Source organism: Rutilus rutilus (genome assembly GCF_951802725.1).
Source record: "Rutilus rutilus genome assembly, chromosome: 8".
Lineage (NCBI taxonomy): Eukaryota > Metazoa > Chordata > Actinopteri > Cypriniformes > Leuciscidae > Rutilus > Rutilus rutilus.
The window spans coordinates 10,115,184-10,142,809 of NC_140222.1; the positions used below are offsets into that span (position 1 = coordinate 10,115,184).

Below are 27,626 nucleotides of genomic sequence, written 5' to 3' on the forward strand. Positions count from 1 at the left end.
AAGCCAACAGGTAAAGGTCAATCTAAATGTTAAGATTCATCACTTTCAATGGTGTAATACTTAAAATATGTGAAAATAAAAACTCACCATGGACAGTAAGACTGAAACTCTTTCTCACACTGTTGGTCTGAAGTTTATAAACTCCAGTATGTTCAGTTGTGGTGTTTGTGATGATCAGAGATCCAGTTTGATCGTCCAGCTTCAGTCTGTCTCTGAATCTCCCATCAGGAACATCATCATATACAGTCATGCTGTTGGCCAGTACATTAATTTGAGCTATTAAAGTGTTTTCAGTACCAAACCTCCACAGAATCAGATCATCATCCTCCATTTCAGTGAGACTAGAGTTTAGAGTGACTGAATCTCCCTCCATCACTGACACTGACTTTACTGCATCTGTATCACCAAACACACCTGAAGAACATTGAATTTGTCACAGATGAAGGGTAAATATATATTTTTAAATAAAACAACTGGTTTATAATTAATTAATAATACAGTCAGTTGGCCCCTTTAGTGCCCTTGCTCCGAAAAATGATTGGTTATGGGAAACCAAACATGCCAAGCAAAGCACAACCTAAATGGACAGAGTTAATTTATCATTGATCTTGCTGATCAGATCATTTGTAAGAGTTATCTGTGAACTAGTGGGGATTGTAATACACATTCAATTTCCCCTCTGAATTCTCTATTAGAAAACATAATTGGAAATAAAACTACTTAATTCCGACGGTGTACATTGAATGGTTTGCATTGCTTCTTTTTTGGAGATAATATAATTAAAATCATATAATTTACTTCCCGTCATGTTATTTCAAACCCATTCTGTGAAACAAAAGTTTAGCTGATTTCTCAGTGATCAATATCCAAATGTGTTAAGCACAGATGCTGCTGTGTTTTTTGCATCTTCCCTATTTTCTGTTGTGGTTCTCATTTATTTCTATTTTAGTTTGATTGCAGCATCTTTTATCTTGGGTTTAACCAACAATGTAGATCTATCTGATTAAAAACATCTATGTTTAAATATAAAGAATTAATGTGTTAAAAAGAATTTGAATTTAACTTACCAACCAGATGCCACAAGTAGAGCCAAACAACAACCACGTGAACCATTTTAAAATGATAGTGCCTGAAATATGCGAACACTTCTGTGACAGACAGATTGTGAATAAACAGGATGGTGTTAAACTGTGATGTTAAGCTAGTGTTTGCGTATGAATCCTCCCCCACAGGATTTGACCACAACCCACACACTGCACTATTCTTTCATGTGTTGGTTGTATTTGTTTATCTAACCCCTATTATAACTTACACTTTTCTTTGTGGCAGATAGTATTATTTTATCACTAAACACAAGTTGTACCTGTTAAGTTCTACATTCAATTATTAAATTGTCCTTTGAAACTGCTGTTGTTGCTTCTTTTCTGTGTCCTTTGCGTTTATTTAATTCCCTGGAGCTGCCTAGCAGGAAGGGGGGGTAGTCACATCTTGTATGTGTTCTTTGAGTTTATTTCATTCCCTGTGTTTAGTCACCGTGTCAGAATTATTATTTTTTTCTTCAAAGTTATCCATTCTATTCACCTGTTTTAAGTTCCTCCATTTGTCCTGTGTATTTATACCCCCAGCTCTTGGTCTGTTATTGTAAGTATGTTGGTTGGTTGGTTGGTTGGTTGGTTGGTTGGTTGATTTGCATTGTGCTCCAGAGGGTTTTTGTTTTGTTTAATAAATACTATATATAGCCTGCACCAACTCGTGACACTTTGTGAAGCAGAAGCTGTTTGTCCACCAAAGTGGTCAAACCACATTTCTAAACAGATCAGAACACAGCAGGTTTCACTTTGACTCACAAACTGAGCTGATGGAAATGCATTCATGTGAAACACATTAATTTTACTCTGCTCTGAGACATTTTGTATACAGGTCTTGTTTTTATGATATATGTTTTTGCACAAAATATGTATTTAAACTACATGATCTGTATTTGCTTTAAAACTTTAAATACATTTCATTTATTAATACAATGTAAATTCACAACCAGTGTAAAAAAAAAAAAATGCACAGTTTTGTAATTCCTCTAATCAATGGCAAGGAAACTGTATTTACTTGAACCACAGTGTGGATTATTTACTGTATTCAGTCTTTAAAAACTGTTTGAACAGTAATTTATTTTGTAATGTTTAGCGGTGTTTTTGTTATCTAAGATCAATATATCAGTATCAATATCTTGATAACTTGTGCTTGTCTGGGTGACATTTTAAGATATACTTATTTAAGAAGAAGAGATGCTTCATTCTTTATGAAAGATCATATATGCTTCCTCTAAAATATAGAGCTAAAGTGGCTCAAGTCACCTCACAGCTAGTTTTGTGTAGTCAGACCTTTACCTAACCACATAGCAAATGCAGTGTGGGTGGTCTGTGGGTGTAAGCGATATCTGAGTCTGAGACTATGTCACAGCGAGAATGTCCCTGGACTACCATAGAGTGTAATGGAGGCCAGCTAGTAAGAGATGTGCAGGTAAACCTCACTCCCCTCGCCTCAAGAGGTGCACTAGCGACTGACACTAGAGACGCTGGTGAGATCAATCCCACCGAACAGGGTCGAGTAGGGCCGGTTACATTTGGTGCCGTCACCTGGATGGGAGTGAGGTTTAGGGGGGGGGTAAATTTGATACTGGTGCTGAATGTAATGTACTGTCTGATAGAGCGTGCAAAGCACTGAACATCACAGGTAGGCTGCAAAAATCTAGTTGCTTACTCAGGCCACAAGATGGAGCCATTAGGCAAGAAAGCACTTACCTGTGAGTACAAGGGGAAAAAGTACAGGATGCACCTAAACTGGGTAAACCCAGCCCGATCTACCGGCGATTTTTTATTTCGCCCTGCAGCTCAGGCTGGAAACCTGCACATTATTTTATCCTGCTTCCGTTCCAATTTTGCGGGAACCAATCACAAACTGGCTTATCCACATGATGCGATATAGGCGGGTTTAACACAATGACAATAGAGAAGCGACGGCAAGCTAGTCTGGCTATCAAGCTCAATCTTTTAAAATCGCTGGCAGATCGGGCTGGGTTTACCCAGTCTAAGTTTTAGTGGGAGTTGGCTCCCGTTCTCTCTTATCAGCACTAGTGCTACCGGTGGATGATGATGTCGCTCCACCGTTCTCTTCTTCTCATCTCCTGTAATGGGGCAGATCGTGTTCCAAGTGCGATATGACAGTTACACACCGATTGCACACTCTATCTGATTTACCCATCTCTCACACGACCGTCACTCCTAGTCCTTTTAACCTGTCGACGATGCTCAATGGCTTATTTATGTTAGCAAACAAATCGCTCGAGTGGTTGTAAATACCAACCACTTTCACATTTTTTTTGCACAACCTTACAAACCAACACGTTTGTTGACACTTTTCGTTGGTCTGATTGGTTGAAGGACTATCCAATTGCGTACAGAGTCATTTGAACTATGCCCGTTGATCACGCCTCTTGTGCATTAGAAATACAGAGCAGACTCCTCAGAACAATATTCAATCTTAAAAAAAATGAGCTTGGTCTGGTGATAGCCAGACTAGGAATCACCAGCAATTTTTGGACATACTGCTTGTCAGAAGTTAGGTAAAAAGGCAACAAGCCCTTCAACCCATACGACCATTTAAGTTGTTTGTCACTATCTTCAAATACAACCCATAAAAGCATTCCCTAAATTGGCACCTTTACTGGCAGATGGAGATATGCCACAGAAACTTTAGCCTAAATGCATTGTGTTTTTTTATTTATTTATCTACTTGCTACCAGTATTTACGTTTTAAACTCTCCCAGCTATTCAAAGTGGTTTGTTATAAAAAGATATGGATTTTTGATGACTTCAAGACACGTAGTCTACAGATAGGATTTCCTTCTGTCTCTTGTAAAGTAGTCAATCGTTGTTCCCGTGTTTATGAATGAAAATGTTGTGTTTTAAATCGAATGTTGTGTTTTCCAGATGTGTGAAATTCAAATAATCCAAACAGACGGCAGCATTATAAAGTTAGTTTTCATTTATTAGGGCCCAAGCCCTGAAAGGGCGAATATATCCTATTTTTTAATCACTGGACACCGTAAAGGGAAAGACCCTCAGACGTGTCATAATAGGATAAATGGCTGCAGGTAAAATTATTTGATGGTTTGATTTTGGTACCAATTGTTTTTTTTTTTTTTTTTTTTTTTTTTTTTTTGTGTGTGTGCTTCCCTTGCTATGATACAGATTTCTGATGGGATTGCCATGCTTAAAGTTTACATTTTTAATCATGTAACAACTAACAGTCTCAAAGATGACATTACTAGGGCTGGATTTATTGGATGGGATGCGCGCTACAATGTTCCATTCATTCATCAACTGAAAACAGGATGACTAATCGATTTTTGGGATTTAAGAACTGATATCGTTTCGTAAAAATGAGAATCAGTTAAAATCGAGAAATCAATATTTTTTACCCAGCCCTTGACATCACTCAGTTCATGTAGTGTGAATGTTATAATGGCAAACGTTTTTACAATTTAAGATTGTTTAAAGGAATGATATAAGAAAATACTGCTTTTTAAGGACTTTTCATTGAATAATTTCTTCTTTCCCCCTCTTCAGATTCGCCAAGGATCCAGCTGATTACTGGCAATTTGATGGAGGATTATTCTTTAGCTGCTACATTGCACTATCACTTCTGGTACAGATTCATTGGCCTTTTGTGTTATTTTTTATTTTACTTGATTTAATAAATTACTTTTAATTAGTAGCCTACAATGTATGGTTAGGATTCTGAATTAAAACAGTGTAATGTTTCTCCACAAATATTATCAGAAATATACGGAGCCCCCAGGGGTCAGGCAAATTGTTGAAACAATATAAACCTGCATTGAAAGATCTAATTCAAAGAGCAACAGACCACAACCCTCTCAGCTCAACACCACAATTTGTTGATTTCTTCATCTGTTTTAAAGATGAAATCATGACCTTATCATTATAGTAATCGTAACTGACACATGGGAGTAATATTTTTTTACAATTCCATGTTGGGGCTCTGAAGAATTGCTTGTGTGAATACATAAAATGTGTTTTAGAATGGATTGTGTTGTATACTTTGTTTTCTACCCGACTAATTGAACTGTAAAGTGAAAATCTTGTACATGACTTATTTTGTATTGAGTTTTCTTGCTTTTATTTATACAGGATAGTACAGACAGCAGGCAAGAAGTGAAGAGGAAGTGATGGCATCAGGAGCAGCACAACCAAAAGCTTGTGACCCCATGGAAGTTGTCCGAGTGCGTGGAAGAACAAGTGTAAGTGCAGAAGCCGATCTTAGGATGTAGTGGAGGAAGTGTATATGAAGAAGATATAAAGGAGCCAACTTGTTTAGTTTTTAAAATTGAACTAAGAGCCAGTGCAATTGTTGTAAAACAGGAGAAATATGTTCTGTAACATAACATTAGAGCGAGCAGACTTTGTAAAGTTGCTACTACTTACATGTCAAGTGATAATCAATATTTGAGTTGGATGAATGATGGGCAAATGTTTGGTTTTCTAACTTGTCCTGGGAACCCTCAGTACTGCACACCCACTTCAGATCTTGCAGTTTCTATAAATGAGCTAATGTGATGAATCCGGTATATTAGATGAGGGAAACGTACAAAGTCTGCATCTGAAAACTTAGGCAGCTGACTCATTGCCTCGCTGCCCTATCAGGCAACGACTTAGCAGGCAGTGTTTACACACTATGGTGCCTCACAAAACCGATTTAGTTTAGTTTATTTATTTGAGCAGTAACCATTCTGATTTCAGACAGACTTATGAGGCAGCATAACGGTTTAATGATCTACAACACTAATTTCTAGAAATTACTTCAAAAGTGGTAAAAGTTGGTTCCAGGACAGGTTTGCAAACCCCTCATCTAGATACACTTAATTTGGGGCACCAAAAGGCTAACCTGACACATCTGATTGAACTGTGAAAAGGAATTAAAAAAGTGGCATAATGGTTGACTGATTTATTTTCTCTTTTCAAAGGGCCGTTGGGAGAGCGACAACAGATTTTGTGAAATGGTTAATTTTTCAGATATGCATTTCAGATATGCATATATATATATATATATATATATATATATATATATATATATATATATATCTTTTACTTTTTTCTTTTTTCTTTTCTTGTTTTGTGATACTTGTACTTGCTTAATAAAGTCACTTTAAAAGTGAACTACTGCTTTCTGTTCATTGAATACCTTTAACATTTTAGTATAGTTTAGTGGATTACATGTAATGATTGTATTTAGGGGTTTACTGTAAAATAAGGTAACCCAAACAGACAAATATGGTAGCCCATATATATACACGTTGTGGCCCATAAGAGCCCTAGATAAGACCTATCTGGTTCCCATCATCAACCCATGTGGGCAGACTCCTGTAAGCCCTAAATGGGTGCTACCTAGGTTATCCATATGGGCCCGATATGGAGCCCATCAAGAGCCCATCATCAACCCATCTGGGCTAACACATGTGGGGCCACCACGGAAACCGCGGCCAAAATTAGCTGGGTTCCCAGTTGGGTAGCCCAGGTGGGCCCCGGATATCAGCCCGTTTGGGCCCCACATGGGTGTGTTGGCTGGGGCTGCTAACAGTTCAAGATTATGTCACAAGATGTAACATCTTGTGCATCATGTCAGAAGAGTGGCTGTGTATGGATTGTGACATACACATACACATACACAAAAAACTCACCCTCCATAACAGGGAGTCCTGCATTGAGGGAATTTACAAGCCCAATGAGCCAACAGTGTGCTGTGTAAAGAAAGATGGCAAATATACACTGGTCAATCAAGGTAGTGTTTTGAACCTTTTTGGTAAAGTGATTCAAGTTTTTTTTTTTTTTTTTTTTACTTTTATTATCTTAATTGTACATATTTTTAATGCTTTCTCACTAAATATTTCACTTCTCTTTTCAGTATGTTGATTGCCTACAGTGAGACCTGTCCAGTTATGCACTAGTGACCCTTCAAACTCTCAGAATCAGCTGGCATAGCAATAATTTTGGTTTGCATAAATGGTATGAATTATGGTTTTATATTTAAGAATGTCTTGTCCCTTTGTGTGTTACAATGTTCTACTTTTTGATTTTAAGTTGGTTTGATTTGCACTTGCCAAACTTGCTGTGCAGATTATGTCTGGCACATTGGACACCTGACATGAGCGACCTAATAAGCAGTGGGTATTGGCCAGCATCTGTGAATGCTGACACGCTGTTTTCCGTAGATGTCTTCAGCTCATTTGAAGAAATGAAAGCTGTTGCACCAGGTTTATGGAGACAAGGTTTTTTTGCAGATGTTGGAGAGGAGGACCTGTCTCTTTGGAAGGGTAAGATCAGTGTAGATCAAAGTTGCCTCAAGTAGAGATGAGAGAATATTAGTGTAGCTATTTCATTTTACTCTTTACTAATCGATTGTGCAGGCTGGGAAAATACATGGAGACGTATTCCAAAGAAGCTTCATGGAATACACATTCTGCCAGTGCCAGTGTGAAAAAATGGCCAGTGTAGAGCACTTCACCTGCCCGGCATGTACACCCAACATGCTTGCTCTGTGCCAATGGCAACAGAAAAGTGTACCAATTTCATACACTAGTAAGTAACTAGTTAGGAAAAAATAGCAACTTTCAGTTTTAACCAGAATTATTGTGTCATGCAGACTGCCGGCAAAGGGATCTGTGGAGCCAGTCAGTGGTCTGCTGCACGTGAAATGGCCAGAAGAGCAAGCAAACTGGATGAAGAGGGCCTTGAGGTGGTTGTTTGCAGACACGGAGTGCTACTCAAGGCTACATGTACAGGAGGGAAATATTTGCTTATCTGCTGTACCTGCAGAAGGAGCTCCAAGCAGCCACAAACGGACAGTTCTTACTACCTTGTAGTGGCAATTTTTCATTAAACAATCATCAACTGCGTAAGAGACACTCTGAAACAAAATGATCATTAAAAAAGTATTTTATTCTTGCAAGAAGGCCCAGTTGCCACACAGAAGTCATTAGTACAGTCTGTGGAACAAGTGCGACGAAGGGAGGGAGGGCAGAGGAGCCTTTATAGTACCTTCAAGGTCTTCTGCTCACAGGCCCTTATCTAAACAAGGGAAGGTTTCTCTGCTAGTGACCTAATCCTGCTGAGTTTATTCCTACAAACTCAGAAGTCCCAAATGGGACCACTTCTGATCCCAAGGGGTCAGAGGTTCCCTTTTCAGCTGTCTCCCCCTTTGTCTCACAGTGTTCACATTAATCATTACATTGAAAAATCAGGAGCACACCTAGAGTGTGAAAATTAAAATTCCCATTACAACCTCAATCACACTTTGATGTTCTGTTGTTGTCTTTTGAGCGTAGGATCTGTTTCTCAGCTGCGCCGCATATACCTGACACAACTCCCAAGTTGCTCTTTGTAGAAATGAAGTTTTATGCACGTCCGGGAGATCACTGGCCACAACGACCAAGTGAGTCTCCTGAATAGAAAGATACATGTACATTTATATCATACAGTTGAGTAAAAATCAATGTCACTCAAGTCTTCTTCACTGCGATTTGTTCTGGTGATTGGTTTGTACTGATCTAAGCTAATCATATGACTGTTAGTTCTACTGTGTCAAGCACTTTTTGGTGAAGTATATATGGCCTTTGACCTGAGCATCCATAGTCTGCATTTCTCTGTACATCTAATGATTGAAAATACCCATTACATAAAATATTTCTATCACACTACTAACAATGTCTATTTCTGATATCAGGAATTACATTTTCACTAGTACTAGTTAAAGGAGGGAGGATTGTAGTGGGAGCACTGGGGTGTCAGGTGTGACTGTGTGGCAATGTCTAATGGTCTACATGGCTCACGGGTCAGGTAGGAGGGCCCCTTAACAGAATTTTGCATAGGGCCCATGCAGGGAGGTCAGGATCGGCTCTGTCAATGCCTAAAAGAACCGAGCGCACCCCTAGCATGACGTCTCCTCTGCACACAATACAAGCCCACGTCTCATAGCACGCGCATGATCATTCCCCACGCTCTCACGTTTGATCTTCTCTCACCTGCCGCTTTTACTCGCTCGAACACTTTTATTTTAGGCAGTCGAGGGGCGGGACTTACTGTTTTAATAATCTCAAATGGCAAACTGGATATCTATCCTTGAGGACAACCACGCATTTTTCTTTATCCAAAGTAGGCCTATTCCCATAGTGGCTACGGCTCACTTCATAATAATTCAACACGTTTCGCTTTCAGCTGGGTCTGCATCACTGGCATCTGTTTGTCTGTCTCCATCTTTTATGGGATTTTTGCGCATTTGATCTCCCGCCCTTCAATCAATCAATGAAGTAGTTTCTGAAGCGTAATTTATTCCACCCTTGTATTATTATTATAATACAAGGGTGGAATAAGGAATGATCCAAGATGGCGGCGCGAGTACATCGCGAGGCTCGCGGTCTCTCCAGATTCTGTAATTTAGCAGTATTTTTCTTGCTCATTTCGGGTCTGTTCGTCCAGAACAGTTGTGCCTTAACATCGTACACCCAAGGTGAGCTTTTGGATATTGGTTTGCGAATTTCCGACAGTTTTATGGACAACCTTCGACTCCTTCCTGAGATCGCCAGATCACCCGAGGCTATGCACTCTGCCCGGCCGGGCGGAAGTGCTCGCAGGCGCCGGCGAGATCGTAAACAAAGGCGGGGGAAGCGCGGAGGACTAAGAGCTAAGCTAAAGCTAACACCACACCGGCTCTCTTTACCCAGCATTTTCCTTGCCAATGTACGGTCGCTGTTGAACAAAATGGAGGAGATTCGACTCAACATCACATACAGCAAGAGACTTTTGAACTGTAATGTTCTAATTTTCACGGAAACATGGTTAAACAGCGGAATACCGGACAACGCTATTGAGCTAGCGGGACGCCATACATTCCGGGCGGATAGAACATTAGATGGCTCCGGTAAGACCAGAGGTGGTGGATTGTGCATTTACATTAACAAAGCTTGGTGCACAAACTCTGCTATTGTTGGGAGACATTGTTCAGCTAACCTTGAGTTTCTCATGGTTAAATGTAGACCGTTTTATCTACCGCGGGAGTTCACTTCCACTATTATAACTGCAGCCTATATTCCCCCGGATGCTGATGCCAAGTTTGCTATGAAAGAACTTCACGCCGCCATCAGTAAACAACAGACCGTTCACCCGGAAGCTGCGTTTATTGTTGCGGGTGATTTTAATCATTCAAACTTAAAGTCAGTGCTACCGAAATTTCACCAGCATGTTTCCTGTCACACCAGAGGAAACAAAACCTTAGACCATGTTTACACAAACATGGCTGAAGCTTACGTCGCGACACCCCTCCCCCACCTGGGACAGTCAGATCACCTTTCTTTGTTCCTCACCCCCAAATATGCACCTCTGATCAATCGCGTGAAGCCATCAGTGAAGACCATCAAGGTGTGGCCTGCGGGGGCAGATTTCTCACTCCAGGAAAGGTTTCTACACACAGACTGGAGTATGTTTGCTTCTCAAGCCACCAGTGGCTCTCACACGGACATTGACTGCTACACCTCCTCTGTACTGGATTATATTAATACCACCATTGACAGTGTTACAACCCAGAAGCAGATCACCACATACCCAAATCAGAAGCCATGGATGAACAGGGAAGTGCGACTCCTATTGAAGACACGCAATACTGCCTTCAGATCAGGAGATGCACAAGCCTATAGCACATCCAGAGCAAATCTGAAAAGGGGCATCAAAGAGGCCAAGCACTGCTACAAGCTTAAGATAGAGGGACACTTTTCCAACGCTGACCCTCGGCGCATGTGGCAGGGCATTCAGGCCATCAGTGACTACAAACCCTCTCACTCCACCCCCGCAGCCACTGATGTCAACTTCCTGAACGAGCTAAATGACTTTTATGCTCGCTTTGAAAGAGACAACAGAGAAACTGCCACCAAGCTCAAATCCTCAGCTGACCACCCACCGATCACACGACTCCTCCACAGATGTCTGCAATGCACTGAGCAGGATCAGCGCGCACAAGGCTGCTGGACCAGACAACATCCCTGGACGCGTACTCAGGGCATGTGCGGAGCAGCTCGCTGGGGTTTTTACAGACATTTTCAACCTGTCTCTTGCCCAAGCAGCTGTACCAACATGCTTTAAATGCACTTCCATTGTGCCAGTGCCAAAACACTCCAGCCCGAAGTGCCTTAATGACTACCGCCCTGTAGCACTCACACCCATCGTAATGAAGTGCTTTGAGCGGCTGGTCCTGGCACACCTAAAAGACTCTCTACCATCCACATTGGACTCACACCAGTTTGCCTACCGTAGCAATAGGAGCACAGAGGATGCAGTCTCCATGGCACTGCACTCTGTGCTCACACATCTGGACAATAAGAACACTTATGCACGCATGCTGTTTGTTGACTTCAGCTCAGCATTCAACACTGTCATCCCAACTAAGTTAATAGCCAAACTTGGAGACCTGGGCTTCAACACCTCCATGTGCAACTGGATTTTGGACTTCTTGACCAACAGACCCCAGAATGTTCGATCAGGCTCCAACTGCTCCACATCCATCACACTCAACACTGGTGTACCACAGGGCTGTGTGCTAAGCCCGTTCCTCTACTCCCTCTTCACCTCCGACTGCAAGCCTGTGTACGGATCTAATTCCATCGTCAAGTTTGCGGACGACACTACGGTGATTGGTCTCATCAGCAACAACGATGAGACTGCCTATAGGGAGGAGATCAAGCACCTGGCCACATGGTGCACCGAAAATAACCAGCTCCTCAACACCACCAAAACGAAGGAGCTCATCGTGGACTTCAGGAAAGTGTCAAGAGGCACACACGACACCATCCACATCAATGGAATGGCTGTTGAGCGTGTCTCCAGTTTCAAGTTCCTGGGGATCCACATCTCGGCGGACATGACCTGGACAACCAACACCTCCAGCCTGGTCAAGAAGGCTCACCAGCGCCTTTTCTTCCTGAGGACACTGAGGAAGAATCAGCTTTCCTCCACTATCCTGGTGAACTTCTATCGCTGTGCAATAGAAAGCATCCTGACCAACTGTGCTACAGTGTGGTATGGGAGCTGTTCTGTTGCAGAGCGCAAGGCACTGCAGCGGGTGGTGAAAACCGCCCAGCGCATCACTGGGACTCCACTACCTGCCATCGAGCACATCCAGTGGAAACGCTGTCTGCATCGAGCTCGCAGCATCCTTAAGGACTCCTCTCACCCAGCCCACAGACTGTTTTCTCTCCTGCCCTCCGGCAGGCGTTTCAGGTGCCTCCGGACCAGGACCAGCAGACTAAAGAACAGTTTTTTCCCCAGAGCTGTCTCTTTATTAAACTCTAACCCTCATTGATCCCACTCCCCTCATATACTGATTGACTCTCCTCTCCCTCCTCACACCTGCCTCCATTTTGTTATTTGCAATACTATAATGTTCATTTGCACTGCTGACTGTTATTACAGTAACAACTGTTTACATATGCATCTTGCACTACTACCTTGACTGGAATATGCTCAATTTGCACTGCCGACTGTTTATTTACAGTACCGACTGTTTATATATACATTGCAATATCGTACCTTAACTGTAATATGCAATTACTTTCCACTGCACTTTCACTCGGATAGCTTCTGTCCAAACTTTATTTGCACTACTTTAAATCCATTGTTATACTGCTCATTAGCCTAACTTATACATATATCTATTTGTTAAATTCTGTTTATAGTAATAGCCATCTGTATATTATGCTCACATTCTGTTTATAGTAACAGCCATCTGTATATATATTCATAGTACATATCTATCTGTAAAATTCTGTTTATAGTAACAGCCATCTGTATATTATATTCAGTACATATCTATCTGTAAACATTCTGTTTATAGTAATAGCCATCTGTATATTATTATATTCAGTACATATCTAGCTGTAAACTCTGTTCACAGTAATAGTTATCTGTATATTATATTCATAGGACAATCTATCTGTAAATTTTTGTTTATAATAGTATTCAACTCTATATTTATTCAGTACATATCCATGTTTTGCACTTATGGAACCACTGTATATCCTGCACTTGCTGCTATTGCACTTCTGGTTAGACCTAAACTGCATTTCGTTGCCTTGTACCTGTACTTGTGTAATGACAATAAAGTTGAATCTAATCTAATCTAATCTAATTATTATTATTATTATACTCAGTAACAGATATGATTTTAAAATGTAGCGAAGTACAATACTTCAAACTTAACATACTACTTTAAACTACTAAAAAGCTGTACACAAAACAAAACTACTCAATTACGTAACGCGAGTAAATGTAATTTGTTGTTACTTTCCACCTCTGCCGATCACAGACGTTGAGTGCATGAATGCAGTGATCTCCTCATTGTAACTCGATTTCTGCACACTAACAAATGTTTTTATCATAACTAACAGTGCAAACATAATGTAAATAAGAGATTTGTTGATACAACGGCAGTAAGTCAGTCAGTGCAAGAACTCAGTCCAGAATCTAGAACTCCAGAATGCAAGTCCAAACCCATGCTGTTGGCCGAATTTCGTGTTTATTTTCACACCTTCAGTTCCACTAAAGCTCACAAATCAGTTTTTTTTATAACAGTAAAATCTCTTTTCATGTAGTCGCGATGTTATATTGTATCATGTTTATCAAAATAAAATTGATAAAAATTAAGCTCCAGCACTTACTGTATAGCGAGTGAGTTATAGGCTTTTGCGCTTGTGTACAGTTGTTCTGTACAGTTTAATCATTGAGTCTGTCCAGTCTTATTTCTGGCATACGTTTTAATTCGCTTTAAGGCTGAGAATGTCCGCTCGACAGAAGCAGTGGACACAGCGACAGTCACCACAAAACATTAGGATGTGTAAAGCTGCCCCATGCTCTAACAGATTATTTGATGGAAATCAATGCGATCAGCGGGACTTTTGCCTTCAAAATCAGTCATGGCATACATTACAGTTAATTCTGTTTTTACCCGGACAGATCGAATAGAGTAACGTGACTGGATAAGGCTGAATGAGGGATTTTTTTTTTCATTGGGTTTGAAACTGCTGGAGTTGAGTAGGGAAAGAAACATTAAATTTGTGGGTTGAAAATCTATTAAATCTACAGAAAATAGGCTATATTTTAGTTTATGCAGCGCATAAAGCAGCGTAAAGAAGAGAAAAGCTTTGAAATTAAGAGAATGGACTATTGGGAATAATTTAATACTCATTCATGGAAAAAATTTATTAAAGCGCAAGTCAGTGATTCTGATAGTGTTTAGGCCAGCAGAAAAGGCCTTGCTGGCCCTGTCAGCCCACCACTGTTAGCTATAAATACAAAATGGCTGATAAGGTGAGAGTGTATAACAGTAAGATCAGACCTTTTCATAATTTATCTTATTAACAGGACTGATGAAAGATAAAGAGATCCACATGCATGAGATTAGCCTTCCATTACTTACCAGACTGTTGTTAAACTAGAAACATGAGCATCATAGAGCAAGAACTGATCCCAAATGACTGTACAAAACATCAAGAAGTCAACAGTGTCTTGTCAGTTATTCCTTACATATTATTAATTCTCTTTATTTCAGGTCGTCTGCCTGTTCCCCTCATCATCAGTGACTCTTCACAATGTTCTTCTTCTTCATCATCATCATTTTCATTGATGTGTATAGTGTTGAATGTGTGTGATGCGACTCTCTCCTGGTACGCAGGAATCAGTGTATTGTCCAGCATCAGTGTGTGTGATCTCAGCATCAGTCTCTCTCTACCTCTGGAGGTGGAATATCAGGATAAAAACACCTACAGCTGTGTGCTGAACAATCCCATCAGCAACCAGACCACACATCTGGACATCAACACACTCTGCCACACATGTGCAGGTACCACAGCTCTGATGATGATATTCACATTCATTCACTAATGTGTTGATTTTATCGAGACTTATAACTTAAGATGCCAGACATGATGAATGAGCTTCTGTCATCTCATTTTTTTTAAAACTGTTTTTATTTATTTTTTAATTCTTGTGTGAAACAGAAAATTCAACTTGTTGAAAATCTTAATTTATTTTATCATTTGTTTCATAAGTTAAACCAGAAGGCCACGCCCCCTGTTGTGATTCTGTTGAAGCTGTGCTGCGATTGGTCGCCACTGTGCTGATGGGCGTGGCTTCTGCGGCTGCTGCTGTTCTTCTGGTCAATGATGTCAGAGCTTCAAGAGGTCAAATGAAGAAACCAGAAGAGATGTCATAAATATTGTGGCATATACTGGATTTTTAATCGTAAAGATGAAAGTATGTCTGGTCTAATTGTTTAGTGATGGTAAAACGAAGCTTTGCTTTCCTACTCTCTCCATCTGAGGCTAAAACTATAAATATTCTTGAATATTTCATTTTATTCTTTAATGCATCCCATTTCACTTTTTTTTTGTTGTAAATTATATTGTTTTACTTTTAATGTATGTTATGTTGCTATTTTAATTCTTTAATAAATGTGTATGCAGCAACTCCATAAATACAAATGTAAAAATATTTTGTCACACCAATAAATCACATACATTACCTGTACTATATTATAACTGAAGGTGAGTCATAATAAGAATAAACTATGAATTCAGATTCAGATTGAATGACGGTTGAATGAAAACACATTTGAAGCACCTAAACAGTTTAAGAGACCAAGTTTTGAGCAGACTTAATTCTGGATATATATATATATATATATATATATATATATATATTTATTTATTTTTTTTCTCTAAGGATTTCACTAAAATAGTTATAAGCCATTAAACAAACCACAAACATTCAATATTAATCACATATTGTTTATGAATCACATACATTTATGAAAATAAGGGAACAAGACTGGTTAACGACTGCTTGACGTATTTTTTCAATATTTACATAGTATAATATTAGTAAATGTATCTCTCTCACACGTGCCCCACATTGTCCTGCAAAATCAAATCAACATGCAGTAACAGAGATAACCAGCCGCTGTTCTTCTGGTCAATGATGATCAATAACAGCAGATAACACTAAATTTGTCCAGTTATTTTAAATCTGTTTTATTTTGTCTACTGTAAGTCTATTAGTCTACTATAAGACTATCCTGGAATAATGATATTCATATTCATGATAGAAATGTGTGCATTTGATGTGCTTTATGTATTTTTTCTCTCTTTCTGGCAGCTAATGTAAATAATGTGATTATGTTATCTTGTTGCATTGAATTATAATAATAATAATAATAAAAAATAAAACATCCATCAGATATCACAATATTGTGAGTTTTAATCTATAATAGTGATTTACATGTATGAATTTTAGATGCTTTTCTCCAAAGTGACTGTATTGTGTATGATGGGTCCATCTGGTGGACAAAACTAGAATTGTCATCAATATTTCATTTACAGTTTTTCTCAGTCGCTTTGGTGCGTTTCTCACATCACTATTTACATTTGCACAACAGTTAATGCAGTTCTCAAAACAATTAGTACAAACTGCAAAACCTAGTTGATAACCTGCAAAAGCGTGTCACTTGTTCAAAATGGATAGCTCATTCCTCAAAAGCAAGTATTCATGTCAATGGAAGTGTCAGGGTCATCAAGATGAAAAGTCCTGACACCATTGGTTATGAACAAGATAGTCAAATGGCTTTGTCATGTTTTCATTATGACAGTTTACTCTGTAAATGTTTTCCAATGCAAAAAAGTCAGATCTTGGTGACACTACCTGAACATGCTCAAGCACTATATACTATTTGCACAGCCATTTAAAAAATACAGTGAAGTTACACATTACTGTATTTAGTGAGGTAACTGAGTACAAGACACTGAATATGTAAGTTTCACATTTTTACTGCATATGCTCTTTGCAATTCTAATTTGTTCACCGCATTGTGCAAAAGAAAAAATACACCCTTATTTACAACAAACATAAACTCCCTTTGGGTAGAGCTGTGCACAACTGTACACAATACTGCAGTACACACTGGAACTGAACATACAACATACATAGTACTGTAATCATTCATGCACATCCAGACGTTCCTCATCAGTGAAAGCTAAGATTCACCTGAGAGAAATTGTTCAATTTAAGAGACATTCTCAGAGACAAAAAAATTGTAAAATTTGCTTGACAGATTTTGACAACTAGTTCAACATTTTTGTATGTAATGACTCAAGCAATGAAATGAGGACTATTAGTTTTATATGGAATGACTGTTCAGCATTCACAAGTATAGTTCATTTTGACTGACATGACATAAGCAAATGATAATGTTATAAAACAGCAGAGAGTTGTATGAAAGCAATTGATGCATGTCCAAAAGCATTTGCAATTTGCTGGAAGGAATGAGAAACTGCTACTATGATGTGCACAAATGACTAAATGTTGTGGAGGTTGAACTAACTGTTGTGCAAATGTAAATAGTGATGTGAGAAATGCACCAAAGCCACTGAGAAAAACTGTAATTGAGTGAATCCATTTTATATGTCTTTGCCAGTTACACAGTGTCTTAATTTATGTTTCGTTGGTTTGCACATTTTCGCTTTACTTTGTTTTAATTGTACGGAACAAATCTGCAAATGCTTTATAAACACAAATGTAGAAATATCTGTCATGCCAATAAAACACCATCAATTTACAGTTTTTCTCAGTCGCTTTGGTGCATTTCTCACATCACTATTTACATTTGCACAACAGTTAGTTCAACCTCCACAACATTTAGTCATTTGTGCACATCATAGTAGCAGTTTCTCATTCCTTCCAACAAATTGCAAATGCTTTTGGACATGCATCAATTGCTTTCATACAACTCTCTGCTGTTTTATAACATTATCATTTTCTTATGTCATGTCAGTCAAAATTAACTATACTTGTGAATGCTGAATAGTCATTCCATATAAAACTAATAGTCCTCATTTCATTGCTTGAGTCATTACATACAAAAATGTTGAACTAGTTGTCAAAATAAAAAAATAAAAAAAATAAAAAAATAAAAATACCAGAAAAAGTCTCCTAAATTGAACAATTTGCAATTGAGCAAGAGATGATATTCGCTGTGATGTAGATTAAATTATGTGACCAGACAGAGAGGTACGTCTGGATGTGCATGAATGATTACAGTCCTATGTATGTTGTATGTTCAGTTCCAATACAGTATATAGGCCTACTGCAATATTGTTTACAGTTGTGCACAGCTCTACCCAAAGGGAGTTTATGTTTGTTGTAAATAATGGTGTATTTTTTCTTTTGCACAATGCTTTGAACAAATTAGAATTGCAAAGAGCATATGCAGTAAAAATGTGAAACATACATATATTCAGTGTCTTGTACTCAGTTACCTCATAAATACAGTAATGTGTAACTTTACTGTATTTTTTCAAATGGCTGTGCAAATAGTATTTAGTGCTGTATTGAGCATTTTCAGGTAGTGTCACCAAGATCTGACTTTTATCATTGGAAAACATTTACAGAGTAAACTGTCATAATGAAAACATGACTAAGCCATTTGACTATCTTGTTCATAAACGATGGTGTCAGGACTTTTTATTTTGATGACACTGACACTTTCATTGACATAAATACTTGCTTTTGAGGAATGGGCTATCCATTTTGAGCAAGTGACAAGCTTTTGCAGGTTATCAACTAGGTTTTGCAGTTTGTACTAATTGTTTTGAGAACTGCATTAACTGTTGTGCAAATGTAAATAGTGTTATGAGAAATGCACCAAAGCGACTGAGAAAAACTGTAAACTGTCACCATCTTAATGAATCACAAAATTACAAACTATGATTTGAAGCAAAATAAAACAGAAAATAAGACTGAGGTGAAAGGCCACATATGAAGGAATTAACCCATGATTCTCTGACTGATTTTTCTTCAGGATTATTGTAGTTCTTCATGTGGAATTTGTCAATTAAATACATTTTGTTACTGATAGATCTGTGTTAGTTTTATACAGAATTATTACAAATAACAAGTTTATTTATGGAGAAAATGAATGGGATTTTTACTTTCAGAACTGATTTCCAAACATTCAGTAACATTATAGAAATGACAATTTTTATAAGCTTGAAAGATCATTTCACCCTCTGAGACCCAAAGTCTTTTTTCTGATGGTATAAACAGTAACTGCATTCATTAATATTCATCTGACACTTATTATTATAAATCCAGTGATAAAGTAAAACAGTGGACAATTACTGCTCAAAACATCATCCTGATGTTACAAACATTTAAATTAGAGAGAGACAAATAATTAATTAATTAATTAATTAAATATATAATATATATATATATATATATATATATATATATATATATATATATATATATATATATATATATATATATATATAAAGAGAGAGAGAGAGAGAGAGAGAGAGAGAGAGAGAGAGAGAGAGAGAGAGAGAGAGAGATTAACAGTGCTGTTTATAATTGTGTCCAAATAAATAAGTTTAACAAAATAATTGTGTGTAAAACACACAGCGCCAGATTTACTAAATGCCTTCGTCAGTGCAAAGCTTTTGGCGTTAAAGGATTTACTAAAGACTCAAACAATAAAACAAACAAGGAAATGATTTGTATTATTCATCAACGACAAAATACACATGTATTGAAGTCTTTAAAGGCCATTTATTTAGTAATAGGCCTACAACATTTGAATGTGCTGAAACGGTGCAGGTGACGCTGAGGTGAATCTGGCCTGTGGGTTTTTTTTTTTAAATGATTTTCTGAATGTAGCCTATAGCCAAATCAGCGCATTAATGAATTTTGGAGGGCTCTTATTTATAGATAGATAGATAGATAGATAGATAGATAGATAGATAGATAGATAGATAGATAGATAGATAGATAGATAGATAAACTGAATGTGAAATCGCCTTCGCTGGATTTCAATTGTTTTCAAGTCGGATAACGGTCTGACGGTCTTTACCGTAGGCTACTAGCTAGTGTATGCGCGAACCGTGAAATATAACACAGTCTCACCCCAAAACGTCACATACTGACGGGTCTTGACCATACGTCAACATACGACGAAAAGGGTACCCCTTTAACGTCCGTGTGACGATTCGGGTTATGGGTAGGTTTAGGTATGCGTTAGGGTACCACTAGGAGGCGCTGCTGCTGCGCTTATGTCTGCGTCTCATATTGACGTTATAGGGGTACCCTTTTCGTCGTATGTTGATTTTTTTTTACCGATTGTACTCAAACCTTTTAATGGAAAAAAAAAAAACAGTGTGGCGCTTCGGTATATTGATGATATTTTTATGATTACTAAGGCCACACCTGCAGAGATGTTGACGTTTTTGGGTCAAAATCACCATAAAGTGCCTTTGAGACTTCACAATTTCCACAAAAAAATCTGAGATTTTCCATTTAACTTCATATTTGTTGTATTAAGGAGACATTAGGCTGTTAGAAATGCATATTGGTCAAGCTCCAGCACTTTTTATAAATTAACTGCAAGCTGACAATATACGAGCAAACCATAAAATATGTCCACCCTGTCATGGACAAACTCATAGTAGAATAAATACATTTTCATTGCATAGTGATTATAAAATGTAGATCTGAGGAAAGAGAATGTGTCCCTTTCCCAACAAAACATTTTAGTTAATGGTAAAAGTATTTTGATAATAATGAAGTTACTGCTTAAATATGTATTGCCCAATAAAATATGCGATAGTTGCACATTCTATTCTAAATAAAATCTAACAACAAAGATATTTAGTCAAAATTTAAAACAATACTAAGTGGCCCTCATTTGTTTATTAAGAAATCACACACAAGGTTTTGTTAACTTGTTAAAATAATTAGTTTATTTTCATCATAAAAGTTGAACATGACAGGGTGGACAACAAAATGACAGGGTGGAACTTGGCATGACAGGGTCAGGGTGGACAAATGCTTTAATGGGTGAACTAGAATGGGGGAACATTTTAAAAACAACAGGACCTTCAAGAAACCCTTAACCAATATAGAAGAAGGAGGGGCCTGGCTCAGGCTGATTTTCAGGAGTTGCAAATGTTTTGTTGACATTTTTTGGCTAAAGTTAGTTTTTAATGAGCACATAGTGTACAGCAGTAAGCAAAGTGATTCACTGTTGAAGCTGACTGCGCACTGTTTAAAATGTATATTTAGAATTTCTGAAAAGTTTTTATATTAATTAACATTTCACAATGACAGGGTGGACATGTTAAGCTTGACAACACGCTACTACAAACACAATATGATGAAAATTTGGAAATATAAGTGTAGATTCTTTCTGTGTGTGTTGCAGATGTTTTAACCTCCACTGAAGGAAGACCGAATGGGGGAGGGGATGTCACTGACTGAGTACATCAACTGGTTTCTTAAAGGGGAGTTTACCCCATAATGACAGGGTGGACAGCAATTTCAGGGACACATGCAAACAGCTTAATATTATTATGAAAATAAAATATAAATAATCAAAATGACTTGTTTTATTAAATAACTTGCTGAGGACAATAAGTACATTAAAAAAGTATTATAATTGTATGTAATTTAACCACTTTTTACAATCACTGAAGTTAGCTGAGCAGCGTGCGGGACATGCCAAAATCACATACATCCAATCAAAGAAAATGGTATAAAATCAGAAAAACACATTTCAAGAGACGTATCATTGTACTTGTATGTGTGTAAGTGTTTGGCCATTTATAATAAAACCTCAGAATTTCATTATTTTGCATTATGTTCATGATGACTGAGCGATTCTGATGAGGACACCAAAGGCACTTTATAGTGATATTGACGGCTGGATTGACAGTGCATTCGGGGTGGTGCTGGCTTGACCTCAGTTTGAGACTGCGGCTTAGAAACGGGTCTCTGACGAGCACTCTGAGGACTTTAATAACTCTAGTCTACGGATCATCTATATTCACGCGACTCTACATCAAGATGAAGAACGCACTTAAACTTGTTCTTTTACCATTAATCGCGATTGGTAAGTCGTTTTTTTTTTTTTTTTTTTTTTTTTTTTACATAGTTGCAGCACTTTCGGGTTCGTAGCCTATTTCTATGCGCGTTTTCTTTTCCATACTTTATTTTTTTCTGCCGAATATATACATATAATAACCGTGATCACTTTTACCAAGATATAGGCTACTGCATCTTTTTGTATATTGTTCAACAACAATGGTTACATATTTGTAAGTCACGCTCATATTGAATGTAGACAGTGGCCATGTCTTCAACACTGTTGCATGGTCACAGTTGTTGAAGCCAGATTCAACAATATTATTTGCTTTAGGCTATTTTGTAATTGTATCATATAACATGCATTCATTTTAATGTAGTCTACAGCATACCACACGAGATTTCCACTGATCAATAAACAAGACTCGTGATTTCAGAGTGTTTTATAAGTTTCAGTAACTGTGTTTGTTCTTCAGGTGTGTATGGTGCCGATGAAGTGAAGACAGTGACGGAGGGAGATTCTGTCACTCTAAACTCTGGTGTTACTGAAATACAGCGTAGTGATGAGATGGAGTGGAGGTTAAATAATAATCTTTTATTCAGAATCGGTAGTGACAGCAACAATGAGATCACAGTATCTGATGAAACTAATGGGGCATACGGAGGCAGACTGCAGCCGAACCATCAGACTGGAGATCTCAAGATCACAGACATCAAAACCACTGACTCTGGAGAATATAAACTAAAGATCAGCAGTACCAGAGGGTCCTCAGAGAAGACATTCAGTGTCAGTGGTGGTGAGTGTTTTTAATAATGTTATTTACATAGTTATCTCTCTATGAACAATTTAAAATCTCTGAAATTGGCATTTTTACAGATGCAAAATTGTATGGTCAAGTGCTGTAATTTATAGTTTGTCAGCAAAGTTTTACAACATATTTCAGTAAAATATTTAATTAAAATAATGATGTTATCATCTGTTTGTCAAGAAAATTGACAAATCGATAATTTGATATTCATTTAAACTGCTGCATTACTATAGGAAAAATCAACAGATTTCAGATTTATATTCTGTGGTAAAAAAAAAAGATATATGATTTTTGGTTTGTTGGTAAATTATTCATCAATCAGTGAATGGTGTCCCTCAAAACAACTGTGAGACGTGAATTTATGAATTAATGAATTTAGACATGGGTGCAGAGGTTATCCTATAGTGAATTTGACTTATATAGACAACTGAGAATGTATGTATTTCATTGGCTCTGTGATGCACTCAGTATACTATTATATACAATACAGTTGAATCTGAACTAAGGTGGAGAAAAATCAGGTTTCCAAATAATAGTCATTCAGTTGTTTTTCAATAGTGAGCTTGTTAAAGTTCTTTTTTTTTATGAGACCAGCGGCCCAGACAAGCCAGCTGGGAGTCAAAATTGTATATGACATCTCAGATACAGTTTATTTATTAACAAACATCTTAATAATAATCAGTAAAAAAAAAAAAAAAGATTATGTGTATAGGACCAGACTTTTAACTGTAAATAAGCCCCAAACACCCCAGGGACTCTCAAACAGATAAGATTGACAAAAACATGACTGATTCATTTAATTTTACATTACATTTAATTTTAAATCGGAAGCAGATTTGTTACGTGACAGCAATAATTAAAGTTTGACAGCGCAGCTGCCACAAACGGATTATTGTTCCTGGTTCATTATTAAGATACTCTTGTAAGAAAGTAGTGTCTAGGACAGACTTCAAGTATCACCTCCGCTTAAAAAGTTGAAAACTGATATCTTGTTTCCGTGAAATAATTAAGCTGCTCCAGAGCAGGTTTGAGTTTACTGACCTGTTTCTATATGACAGAACCCAACAATCCTGGATCATGTCAAATCAAATCCAGCTAATTAAGTTATCCACGTACGAAGAACGGGCCCCGTGTGGTGATAGCCAATGAGAACGCAGAACGTGATCCCTCACCTGACCACATTGGGGAAAAAAACATTTTTCACTCAGAAATTCCTTGTAATTTCAGAAATGAAATGGCAAGAAACACTTACGTGTGAAATTTTGTGGTAGAAAATCTGAAATTGTATTTTCTTGTAAAACACACTTCAGTAATCTTTGTTTTATGAAAAAAAATGTTTTATACAGTTTAGACTCCTTTGCTACAAACCAACAGCTCTGTGATCTCCTTCACTGTGGCTTTACAGTAATGACTCTCTGTCTTTAGTTGATTCAGGTCTGTGTTCAGGTGTGAAAGCAGGGATTGTTATTGTGGTGTTCCATTAATGTCTGTCTCTCTTCAGTGGTTCTAGAATCAGTTCCAGAATCAGGTCCGTCTTCAGGTACGATAGCAGGGATTGTTATTGTGGTGTTACATTAATGTCTGTCTCTTTTCAGTGGTTCCAAAACCAGTTCCAGAACCAGTTCCAGAATCAGGTCTGTGTTCAGATGTGAAAGCAGAGATTGTTATTGTGGTGTAACATTAATGTCTGTCTCTCTTCAGTGGTTCTAGAATCAGTTCAAGAATCAGGTCCGTCTTCAGGTACGATAGCATGGATTGTTGTTGGTGTTATTGGGGTGGTGGCTGTAGCTGTTGGTGGCGTTGCCTATGGCTACTGGAAAAAGGGACAAATGTGTAAGTATTACAGCGAGAGATAAATACTGTGCTGTAGATTGTAAAAATGTAGTGATGTTCATTCAGGTTTAAAACATTTTGTGCCTTTGTGTTTGTGATTGTATGTGGTTTTTGATCAGGTTGTTTTTATCCAGCAGCATTATAAATAACTATCATTAATGCTCAAATATTAAAGATGACAGTGATAATGACAGATTATGAAGATTTAATGAACAGAAACCAGGAGGGAGATATGGAGCATTATTATTATTTTTTTTTTCATTTAAGTTTTTTTATTGTTCTTGTTAAAATGTATCTTCAATATTTCTCTGTTTTTATAGTATGAGCTTTTGTGGCAGATGTTGACTGTCGGTGGTAACTCAAATATTTTACTTAAAGGGATAGTTCACCCAAAAATGAAAATTAGCCCATGATGTACTCACCCTCAAGTCATCCTGTGTGTATATGACATTCTTCTTTCAGACAAATACAATCTGAGTTATATTAAAAAATGTCCTGGATCTTCCACGGCTCCGAGGGGTTATTAAAGGCCTTCTGAAGCGAAGCGAAGCGTTGCGTTCGTGTAAGAAAAAATCCATATTTAAAACTTATCGACTAAAATCACTAGCTTCCGGCCGTACGCATCAATTTACGCCAAAAGAGTAACACTTGAACTTGACTTACAACGTAATGGTGAATGTGGTTGCCCAGCCCTGTTTGTTTGAACCGCAAGAGGAGCCAAAGCTCACGCTACTCCTATCCTACGTCACACATTGTCAAGTGTTAGTCTTGTGGCGTAAGTCGACTGTGACTGCCTGTGTAAGCCGTCTGCCAGAAGCTAGTTGTTTTAGCCGATAAAGTTTTAAATATGGATATTTTTCTTACACCAACGCATTGGCCTCACTTCAGAAGGCCTTTATTAACCCCTCAGAGCAGTTTGGGACACTTTAATGATGGATAGATGCACTTTTATGATGAAATTATATGCACTTTTATTATGATATATGCACTTTTATGATGATATATGCACTTTTATGATGGATAGATGCACTTTGATGGACTTCCAAAAAAATATACCCATTGCCTTCTATTATAAAGCTTGGAAGAGCCAGGACATAAAAAAAAAATCTATATCTATCTATCTATCTACATTTATTCTAATTTTAGCAATGTGTGAATTGTTTTGAATTGTGTGTTATATAAATAAACATGTTTTACTGTAATGAGCTTTACTGCAGTGAACTTACATGTAAGTGTCTTGAGTGCCAGAAATCTTTTATCATATATATAAATCTCAATCTTCGTGATGCTGTGAAATCACACATCGGTGAAGTTTTCAAAAACAGCTTTCATTTGAAGAGATCGGATCTATTTTAAAACATCTGCTCATTTTAAATTGATTTAAAAAATCTAAATGAAATTATTTGATCTTGAAGATCAAAATCTGTTTCCTAAAAAAGACACTAACTTGAGATATTTAGAAAGTGTTTTTAACATAAGTAATATTGTATTGATATGGTATTTATGTCTAATATATCTGATCTTCCCATTTGAGTGGATTCTTCACTGTTCTGAACAAACGCTTTTGTGTGACACACATTTAACTGGTCAAAACTCTTTACTCCCGACTGTACATCCAAAACACTTCTCTTTTGTGTCATGTTTATTTTTAATCGGTCTGTCTCTTCATATCTTGTTTTTGTCAGATTCCACTAAACACAGAAGAAATGCGGAATCAGCCTTTGATCAAGAAGACCAGCCTTTGATAAAGTAAAACTCTCCCAACAGCTTCGGTACAAAACCAATGTGACATTTTCATTATTCAAAATCAGTCATATTTCTCCTCATTAGAGCCTCTGAAATCCTCTGTGTGCAGACACATCTAATCAAAATTCACATTTCATATCTGTCACTCAGTGCATAAAATTAATACTGGATAAACCACTTACTATTTTGCAATTATTAGACAAAATATCTGATGAGAAATGTCATGTATGGACTATATAGGAATGACATGTGATGCTTTAGTTTTAACATCTATAAGTTTCTAGAAACGTGTGTTTGTGCCACACTGACAGTTTTTCTCTGTGTACCAAATTTGATGTGACTTTTCTTTTATTGCAGTAATAATCTGCACTTTTACTTATATTTGCTTACATTATACACTGTGCCTTAATTTCATCTCTGTTTTGTGGTATCTCTGATTGTGAATGCAAATTTAAATGATCTGAAATGGGTGATGATTTATCATAGTTGTGTGAGCTTATTGATTTTTTTAAATTTGATTAGTAATAAAAAAAAAACAATCATTTTATTAGAGAATGTTCAACTCTGTATTTTGTGTATTGCTGTTTTAAGCCTAATGCAAAACATTTGCTTCACTTCACTGAATAAAATAATAATAAAAAAATTACCAAAAAATTACCAAAAAATATCTTTGTTTCTATTGTTGGGTTTGTTCTGTCTGTAAAAATGAGACGACCAGAGCAGAATCGGCCAACAGCTTCAGTAATATGAGGTGATGGATGTGGACTTTTGACAAACAGATCAATGTCCAACGCCCTGCTAGATTCAACTCATGTACTCTAGAGACACATTTACTAAACACGACAGATTAACATGAGAGCTCAGTCCCATTAAACGCTAATGGGAGTGGAACGTTCTAGTAATGCAAAAATCAAAGAATACTGTTAATTTTCCATGACCAACACATTTTACCAAGTGTTGAGATGCAGTTAATTAAACATGTTAGTAAGTGCTGAGCTCACGTACACTACTGTATAATGCTGTTAAAAAAAAAAAAAAAAGTTAAATCATTTATCAGATAAATCAATATCATTCCACTGACGATCAGGGGTGTGTTTCCTGAAAGCATCGCTAGCCAACTATGGTCGCCAAGTTCTGTCGTTATCAGCATAGTTCAACGTGTCGGTGTTTCCCGAAACTATAGTTCCAACAAACATTCACAAACAGCATGGCA

General features: G+C 37.4%; 3 protein-coding genes across 4 annotated transcripts in view; 2 read left to right on the top strand and 1 right to left on the bottom strand.

The window, feature by feature from the left end:
- Positions 1-373, bottom strand: part of LOC311294755 (uncharacterized protein) — a gene marked incomplete at its 5' end in the record, with an annotated part of 28,481 nt that extends 28,108 nt beyond the window's left edge. The window contains one exon of the mRNA XM_084415785.1: positions 88-373. Coding sequence (XP_084271911.1) covers positions 88-373 — 286 coding nt within the window. The remainder of the gene's footprint in view (positions 1-87) is intronic.
- Positions 1-27,626, top strand: part of LOC311294946 (uncharacterized protein) — a 424,344-nt gene that overhangs the window by 366,664 nt on the left and 30,054 nt on the right. The window lies entirely within an intron of this gene.
- On the top strand, positions 21,881-27,078 carry LOC311295109 (uncharacterized protein). 2 transcript variants are annotated; one of them, XM_084416313.1, is made up of 5 exons: positions 21,881-22,053; positions 22,502-22,822; positions 24,430-24,468; positions 24,536-24,667; positions 26,353-27,078. In XM_084416313.1, the coding sequence occupies exons 1-5, from the start codon at positions 22,008-22,010 to the stop codon at positions 26,418-26,420; spliced, it is 606 nt and encodes a 201-aa protein (XP_084272439.1). In that variant the 5' UTR covers positions 21,881-22,007; the 3' UTR covers positions 26,421-27,078. The 2 variants fall into 2 exon arrangements, with proteins under 2 accessions (XP_084272439.1, XP_084272440.1); XM_084416314.1 differs by having other exon boundaries at positions 21,882-22,053; positions 22,502-22,819.